General features: G+C 30.3%; 1 protein-coding gene and 1 pseudogene across 1 annotated transcript; one reads left to right on the top strand and one right to left on the bottom strand.

The window, feature by feature from the left end:
• Positions 1 to 2,187: 2,187 nt before the first annotated feature.
• Positions 2,188 to 2,231, bottom strand: LOC122594724 (annotated as a pseudogene).
• A 1,541-nt stretch (positions 2,232 to 3,772) lies between these two features.
• LOC122593646 (mitochondrial tricarboxylate transporter 1) lies at positions 3,773 to 8,281 on the top strand. The gene is made up of 6 exons (XM_043766075.1): positions 3,773 to 3,968; positions 4,141 to 4,216; positions 5,170 to 5,265; positions 5,433 to 5,949; positions 6,520 to 6,655; positions 7,831 to 8,281. The coding sequence occupies exons 1-6, from the start codon at positions 3,852 to 3,854 to the stop codon at positions 8,023 to 8,025; spliced, it is 1,137 nt and encodes a 378-aa protein (XP_043622010.1). The 5' UTR covers positions 3,773 to 3,851; the 3' UTR covers positions 8,026 to 8,281.
• Positions 8,282 to 9,318: the final 1,037 nt, after the last annotated feature.

The following is a 9,318-nucleotide window of genomic DNA, read 5'->3' as shown; positions in this document are numbered from 1 at the left end:
ATAAAGAGGGTTAATTTTCGATTACCCTTAAAATATTGGGGTGTTACATCTATTATATCATATTGTTCATCTTGAAATTTGTTTAATTTATCCGATCACCAAATTAAAATCTACAATCACAGTGTGATTTGCTTGGTAGTGAATTACTTGGTTCATGTTGGAAATTCTTTTATTTATGGAATAACAATGTGATTGAATTGAATTGGAATTTATAATCACAATGTGGTTGGAAATTCTTTTAGTTTATGGAATAACAATGTGATTGAATTTAACATCACATGGTAATTGGAATCTATAATCACATTGTGGTTGGTTTGGTTAGTGTATTACCTGATTTTTTATGAAGTATTTTCAATTTATACACTCACATGATTGGAATCTATAATCTTTATCTTTATCTTTATATATACTAAAAGACAATTGACCTAACTTTAATTGACCAATTACAACCCTCGATTTCTCAAAATTAATTAAATCAACACATGTTTCAATTAATTTACACTTTTTGATTTCCCATCACTAATTTACACTTTTAACCAAATTCAAAAATAATTAATATAATTTACCCTTGTTGGTTTTCCATCACTAATTTACACTTTTAATCCAATTCAAAAATAATTAATACTAATTGCATATTTTATTATACTAAAGCACAGTTGTTCGAATAACTTATCGACCAATCACAGCTCTCGATTTCTTAATCTTGACTTTTGTTTTCAATTTTGACTTTAATTTACATTTTTTTGTTTTCTATCATAAATTTACACTTTTTACCTAATAATTTTACTATAATAAATAAAAAATAATATATAATATATATCTGATAGAATAATAACTAATATATTTCCAATAATATGTTCTATCATATGTATATATATATAATTAAAAATAAATTAAATTTAATGTAAATATATTAATATCTTAATAATAATTGTACTATTTTACCAATGACTTATTAACCAATCATATCGTTCGATTTCATCAAGTTGACTTTTGCTGATGTCATCATTTGAGATTTTACATAATTTTATTTAATTAATAAAAAACAAATAACTAAAATAACTATTTTTAAAATGTTAATAAAATTGATTTCTATCTACAAAGCCCGGTTTTCACACCCGAACAATTGTACATTGCAGTATATTGAGTTAAGTCGAGAAGGGGCTTTAAGGTGTTAATATGTGACAAAGATGAGAAGACAAGAAACACTATAACAAATTTCATCTATAAAGAAGTCTTTCAAATGATGAAGGAGGGTATATGTTTCCAATATTACATTATTTTTCTTAATATTAGCTTAGCATTCTTGACATTTGAACTAAACACTTAGTATCTACTTATATCTTCAACATTGAACTTATAATGAGTTACATGTATTAATATCTAATATTAATAATGTCGTAAGTCTCATGTCCAGTGTTGGACACGGGTCTAAAATCTAGTAATTATATTATATCATTGTTGTTATTATTAATTGTGATCAAATTATAATTAGGTTTATCATTCTTATTATATTATATCATTAGTGTTATTATTAATTGTGATCAAATTATAATTAGGATAATCATTCTTATTATTAGTAATTGGATACAAAATCTTCTATTTAATATTCAATATTATATTTTAATATCTCAATTCTTTTTACATTTAATGTATATATGAATTTTTATATTAATAATGTTATAAAACCCGTGTATTTAACACGGATCTAAAATCTAGTTAGATTGTAATTGGCTTGGCAATGTGTTCAATTTATCCAATCACATAACTTCCAGTTTTAAACATATCAAGCTAACTTTAACAAAACAGCTTGTTCTGTAGTAGATATTTAACATGTAATATATAAACACAATAAACATTCATACTTATAACATAATTGGGATAAAAATCTAAAACCCTAGCGTTATAAAGGTCCACTACCCAAAACTTATCTATGATTATGATTTTAGGTATTGAGTTTAATTAACTAACTTTAGGTCTAGTACCCAGTACCCACGTAGCCATGCAATGAGTTTAAATTAATGGGTTTAGTACGCCGAAATGTAAATAATTATACTTTGAAAAGTTATAATGTGCACAAATTCAAGTCGATCTTTATTGTATGCATGAATTTAGTAAAAATGTTCAATCATGTAACATGGTATACGTGGCAGGCCATGTGAGCTGCCACGTGCACGCTTTTTTTTAACATGGTATTCTTTAGTAAAAGGCGAAAGAATAGTTCGCTTTGTGCTCATTGCGTGGCTTCGTTAAAATTAATGGGTTTAGTATGCCGAAATGTAATTAATTATACCTGAAAAGTTATAATGTTCACGAATTCAAGTCGATCTTTATTGTATGCATGAATTTGGTAAAAATATTCAATCATGTAACATGGTATACGTGACAGGTCATGTGAGCTGCCACGTGCACGTTTTCACGTTTTTTTTTTTAACAGGCTACATGCAAAGTTTTGATTGGTTGGGTCACAAAAAGTTACATGATAACATTTTTTTAAAGTTCATACATACAATAAAGGTAACTTAAATTTGTGCACACTATAAATTTTCAAGCATAATTAGTTACATTCAGACCCATTTGACCCTAAGTTAATAAACTTTTAGAGTTTTAGGTTTGAAAAAAAGTTACCCACATGATCTCGGCCTTTTAACAAAGTAGATCAATTGAGTCTATGTTCCAAAAAGAAAAGAAAAACTCATTAGAGTAGAACAATCATTTTACTCCAGTAGTCCAGCTATTAGGGGTGTAAAAAATGAATCGGAAAACCGAAAAATCGGTCCGAATCGCGTGATCTGAAACCGAAAAAACCGAAGCAAAAAAAAACGAAAACCAAAAAAACCGAAAACAAAAAACCCGATGTGTAACGGTTCAGTTACGGTTTTCAATATTCATTATCCGCGGTTAACAAAACCGGCCCGAATTTTGATATATGGCTACATATAACTATATATATGTATATTTACACATATATGTATTACATGAATACATCATTTACATATCTATCTAACTAATTTTTTGTATTTGTTGTAACAATTTTATTAAGTTTCTTTCACAATCTATGATTAGTTTTGGATATTTTAACTAATTTTGTTATATATATATACTCTTGTTAATAAAAAGTTGTTAACTTTGTTTAAAATATTTATTAAAAATATTAGTAATATCGTATAAAAGACATTTTAAGTAGTTTATCATAATACTCTTCGATATAAACTTGCATTGTATAAATATAATGTTACAAAAAAGTAATTCAAAATTAGATATTTATTTATAAAACAAAATTTTAATGTAGTTAAATAACTATTTTACATAGAAAACTTAATTAATACAATGTAAATTGACTATTATAATTGAAAACTTAAACTTTATATTACCATAACTTTAATAAATGGTTAACCGAAGATAAAACCGCAATTAACCGACTTTTTTGGGTAACCGATTTACGGGTAACCGAAATTAATGGTTTAAAATTTCTAACTAACCGAACCAAACCAAAACCCGAAAAACGGTTCAAAATTTCTAGCTAACCGAACCGAACCGTTTACGGCACTACCAGTCATAAGCATAAACTTTATGGATGATGTTGTTCTCACAAACTTACTTAAATCAATTTCTACACATATCAAAAAACCCCCCATAATTTTAATGGTTTGTGAGAACAACATCATCAACCAAAATAATGTTAACATCATCAAAGTTATCCTCGAACTTTATTTACATCCAACAATAACAACAATTGTAAACCCCGTTTTTTGCCCCTGAAATCAAATCAAACTCCAAACCTAAAACCCTATTTTTCATTTCATAAATCAAAAACCCCTATTCTCACTTTATTCATTTCTTGTATTAAGATGGAAGATTTTTCAAAGAATCAAACATTTGCAATCCATGCATTTGCAGGTGCATCAGCCTTAACTTTAGGCACTCTTTCCACTTACCCTTTTGATACTATCAAAACCCTTATTCAGGTCATCTATCCAAACCCCAATTTTTATTTTTATTTTTTAATTTCAATTTTGTACTTTTTTTCATGTTAAAGTTTACACCTTTTTCATTTTTGGTCTTGACCCATTTGCTCATTTTTCTTATTTCATCTTTATTAGTTCATTGGTATAATATTTTTTGTATATTTTTTTACAGGTTGGATCAGGTCCAGATAAACAGTTGACTGCAGCTCAGGTGTTTGATAGAGTTCGCAAACTATCAGGAGATTCTGGTATGATTTCTTGCCGATTAACCAATTATATATATGTATATATATATTATATGCCTTTGTATCATGTTTATATGTTATGCAATTATGAAATGTGTTAGTAGTTGTCATGTCCAGGTAGTTTTAGCTTCAGGGCAAAGTTCTGTAATGTAGCTTTGTTGAATTTATGGTTTTGTTAAAATGATGGATGAGGGCGTTTAACATGATGGCTGTTACATGCTGTAAAGATTTGACTAAGTAAACGATAAAGAGTTCGATCATTTGGTATTTGAGAGGTCAACTTTAAATTGTCAGTAATGGATTTTTGTTGTGGGTAAGTTATGCCCAATTACTTAAGGATTGTTCAAACCAAGTACAGTGAATATTTGTTTATATGTTTTGTGTGCCTTAAAATTTAATGACTAATGCCTAAAGTTATGATTTAAACATTATAGATAAGTTTTGGGTACTGGCTCTCTATTGTAGAAAGGTATTGACTGAAATTTTGAAATGAGCAACGTAACACAGTTCTATGCATCGGAATTTCAACTTTTATAGTAGACAAAGGGCCATGGGAACTAATCTACATGCACTGCACAATGGCAGGGAATGGTTTATAGCATATATTATTAAGAGCTATAGAGAAAGTTTTGTTAATGCCCTGTGATATAAAGTAACTATGTTAAGAATCATAAGAGTAGCAATTGTAGAACATTTCCTTACAAAACTCGTTACAAGGGAAAGAATTTCCAATGGTTATTGAAGAATTTGTTATATTTATCATTATTGACTGAAAACTAGGTTACAAGTAATAGAAAGCTTTCTATTTTCATTGACGGAATTTAGAATAGTTGTACATTTCCATTTTCTTGTATACAACTTTTTTCTACTTTAGTTTTCTTTTTTTGAGATATATATTTACAACCGACCGATTAACTCATTTCTCATAACATAGTCTGTGTTTAAACTTACTGCAGGGGTGTACAATGGCTTTGGGTGGTTGGCGTTGGGGAGAGTTTTGGGAGTGGGAGCACGCTTTGGCACATATGAAATGTTGACAGCTTTCTATAAAGGTGGACTGTTCATCCTTTTGGCATTATACCTATTGGTTAGTAGAGTAACTTATTGTTTTTGGTTATGGATAGTATCTTAAACTTGTAATTTACAGATGAGTGGATGATCAAATTTTTTGCATAATGGATAACACATTATAATTTTTGTGGCCCCCAACTTTATGCAGATGGTCGTAAAGACAACTATGTGTATGCCTCAGAGGCTCTTATGGCAGGAATTGCAGCCGGTGCTGTGGAATCACTTATCAGCTCTCCATTTGAGCTTCTCACAGTTCGTGCACAAGTGACGAGTGCTTCTCGTGTATCGAACTCTTCCATGGGTTTACAAAAAACTTCTGTATCATCTTCAGTTGCAAAACTACTACGTGGGTATTCTCCAGATGTTAAGGCACTGAACCATTCTGTTGGTCTTTTGTCTGCCCTGAATACTAAGCAAGCAAACTTGACTGGCTCACTAAAAGAGTACCCGTGGATGATGACTGGGACTGGGCGGGCTCCACCCGTTTATCAGGTTAGGAGGCCTATTGATGTCATATCTTTGGAAGGATGGGGAGCCCTGTGGAGGGGTATGCGATCTGGGTTAGTTCGTGATTCAATTTTTGGCGGTGTATTCTTCTCAAGCTGGCAATTTCTGCATCGTGCGATGCTGGACTGGAAGGCTGTTGGGATGGACCCGATTCCAAGGTCTCTATACCCTGGCCCTTAATAGAATTTTTTTAATTGGTGTAACACTTTAACTTGTGTTTCGATCAACTTTTAGAGAAGTCTTGTATAGTTTGGACCAAATATAAGTCGGTGAGTTTATTAGTGATAAATACTTGGAGCTTGAAATCTTGCTCTTGAACCTAATGACTGGTTGGATGTGGGTTATTTAGTCCCTTTTACAGGTAATAGGCTGATCTGACTAGGCTTTTCCTCTAAATGGTCAAACTGAATATGGGTCAAAAGTTGCCCATGTGCAGTTTTTCAATTCAAACTAAATAATCTTAATGAGTTTAATTTGAAAATCAGATCTATTGTCATATATTGTATTTTTAAGGCTATAGAAAAATGAAAAGTCAAAAAAGTGTTGGCAGGCTGGCTACCAAATAGTTACCCATTTTGGATCGAACATGTTTGGAGTTCTGACTGGCTAGTACCTGCATGGCTGCATATTTTATCACTTCTATACTGGTTTCTTAGACTTAAAGTAGACAAGCTTGGTATCAAAATGTAATTTTTCTTTAATTTGATTGTACGTTTTGTTTTGTTCAGCTCTGATGAAGATATCGGCCCATTACACCCTTTAGCTGTTAGTCTGGCAGCTGGATTTTCAGGCTCAGTTGCTGCAGCAGCGTCCCATTCTTTTGACACTGCCAAATGTCGATCACAATGTCTTGTGTTGCCAAAGGTATAATCCTATACATAAAATGTTATGAACATAGAGAGGTTCTGTGTTTAAAGGGGACTGTGATTAATTTGTTCAGAATCAATTTTATTGACAAGCTTTTATTACATGGAGTCCTTGCTATGAATTGAAAATAGACATTATTGAAGAACCTCGTGTCATGCATTGTGACAATGGCTTATAGTTATATATATATATATAACTATAAAAAAGTCCAAAAAAATGATAAAATGAGTCCACCTAATAAAAGTCCAAAAAAAGTCCATGTAACTTACACATGTGTAAGTTAACTCCGACCACCACCATGATTTTCCGGCCACCGCGTCGTCGGAAAATCATGTGTAAGTTAACTTACACATGTGTAAGTTACTTACACATGATTTTCCGGTGGGCCCGTCGCCTGAAAGTTTTAGTGTTTTTACAAAAAAGTCTTGTATATCGTAGTAGTAGATGATGGTGGTGGTGTGTAAGTTACGAAAATCAATGGACTTTTTTTAGGTGGACTCATTTTATCTTACCCCTATATATATATTTCTTAAAAAAGTTTATTCTACAACATACTTTTTTATATTATTTCACATGTGAATGAACAAAAAAAACATGTGAACAAATACATATTTTAAGAGTTCTCATAGTTCTTACAAAAAAAATGGTTCTCAAATTAAGGAAACACTTTGTATATATATATATATAAAGAAAAAAGTAATTAACCTTCTTTTCTACCATTGGGGTTGTAGCCCAGTGGTAGCAATTTGGGCTTGTAGCCTGGGGTATCAAATTGCATTTAGTAACATGTAGGTTAGGGGGTTCAGAAGCTATAGTATTATTATTTTTTTTTGCTATGTGATTAATACTAAAAACGTTAAAAGCTAAACTCAAAACTGTTACAATAATGATCCCTAAGATTGGAAGAAAACAATTTAGATGGTTATATTACTTGTATACTTCATACATTGTCATGGAAAATTATTAACACACTCAACCCTTATGACCCATAACCCTTTGTCTTTCAAACTTTTATTTTATTTGGTCTGTTATCATTAAGATGAATCCTAAATTACATTTTTTTCGCGTTAATGGGCTTATTAAACAAAGTTGCTTTTGTGTGATTATGTGGCACTCACCTGCTATACCTATATGTATTTGGTTTGATACTTGCGTTGGTTGTTTGCGTGCAGTACATTACCATGGAGAGGAAGTTCCTAAGGTGGACTTTGCCAGGAAGGAGGTTTGAGAGACTTACCGGCATCCATCCTCGAGATAGAAATATCCTTTTTCGTGGCATTTGGTTGCGAATGGCTCGCAGTGGAGTTGCATCATTTGTTTTTATAGGTAGTTACTTTTTTGTGATCGATCGCCTAGTTTCAGTATGAATTTATCTTACTAAACTTGAATAAGGGTTTTGTGAGTTCTTCGAAAACCCAAAACCACATGATATGTAACATGAACAAGTCTTATGCCTAGAAAAATGGTGCATTTTTGTCAACATGTATTAAATCTATGCCACAAGCTGAATGTGAATTTCAGTAGATAAACTGGAGGCAAGTAACCTGTCAAATTATGTCCTGCTCAAATGATGATATTTGGTACTGGTCATAACGGATCATGTTTGGTTGACATGCGGTTTAATTATATTGCAAGTAGTCAAGTGTGTTAAATATAACTGAACGGTTGTATTATCTTGATAATCATCTATAAATTATGAATAATAAAAGTTAAGGTGTTACTTAATTTTTGAATGGAAATTGTTAAAATGATAGAACATAACTAGAGTTTTCCCATCACAGGTACATGAGTCAAAATTGTAACTTCTAACATTCAATGTCTAGTATATATGTATGAAATTGGGATTTGTTGGCGTTCTTTTCATTGTTAAAACGTGTTTATTGGCATCTAACGATTCTCTTAAATAGGTCCAAGGAAAATCTGATTTATCTCGGATATGTTTTTTTCTTTGTCATTTTTAGATTCGGTTATATTAGATTTTTGTTTTTTTCTTTGTCATTTTTAGATTAGGTTATATTAGATTTTTAATGAGGTGTCATTTTTCCATTTAAAACTATATTTATGTTGCCATATTAACCATTAATTCTTATCTTAATTATTATCAATCATAATCTAACCATTAATATTTATTTTTTCTATTTTTTATATACATTATACTATGTTTTTTTATTAATTCAATAATAATTATTTTTTTTCTCAAATGAGATTGTTTATTATATTATGTTTATTTTTTTAAAAAGTATTTGTTTTATTATATTTAAAAATTATATATCATAATTTTTTTTATGATTTATAAATATTTATGTTTCATTAGTCATGCTAAAATATTTGACGTGTATCATATATTTCATAAAGTATAATTTTATTGTTTACATCAGTCTTAATTTAACAGTTTTTTATATCATAAATTATGAATAATAATGTAACTATCAGTTATTGTATTTTTATTTATGTTTTCAGTCAGTCATGCACAACGTGTGAGTTTAATCTAGTATCCTATATATGTCTATCTATCGAAACAAATTATTTTGTTACATTTAGGCGTTGCCTTTGAGTAGAATTCACAAGTTTATATGTTTTACTTGGTCGTTGGAAGTCTAATTGCCGTTATAATGTACTGTAAATGAAGTGTCAAACAAGATGGTTTAATGAGCACGATC

This window comes from Erigeron canadensis, chromosome 3 (assembly GCF_010389155.1).
Source record: "Erigeron canadensis isolate Cc75 chromosome 3, C_canadensis_v1, whole genome shotgun sequence".
Taxonomy (NCBI): Eukaryota; Viridiplantae; Streptophyta; class Magnoliopsida; order Asterales; family Asteraceae; genus Erigeron; species Erigeron canadensis.
The sequence above is the reverse complement of the archived record's forward strand: the minus strand, read 5'-3'. Positions and strand labels throughout refer to the sequence as shown.

What these genes read in the sequence shown, in the direction of transcription:
- LOC122593646 (XM_043766075.1), top strand. Translation starts at nt 3,852, where the DNA reads ATGGAAGATTTTTCAAAGAATCAAACATTTGCAATCCATGCATTTGCA. An exon ending in CAAACTATCAGGAGATTCTG is followed by an intron (nt 4,217 to 5,169) that starts GTATGATTTCTT and finishes AACTTACTGCAG; the next exon opens with GGGTGTACAATGGCTTTGGG. An exon ending in AATGTCTTGTGTTGCCAAAG is followed by an intron (nt 6,656 to 7,830) that starts GTATAATCCTAT and finishes GTTTGCGTGCAG; the next exon opens with TACATTACCATGGAGAGGAA.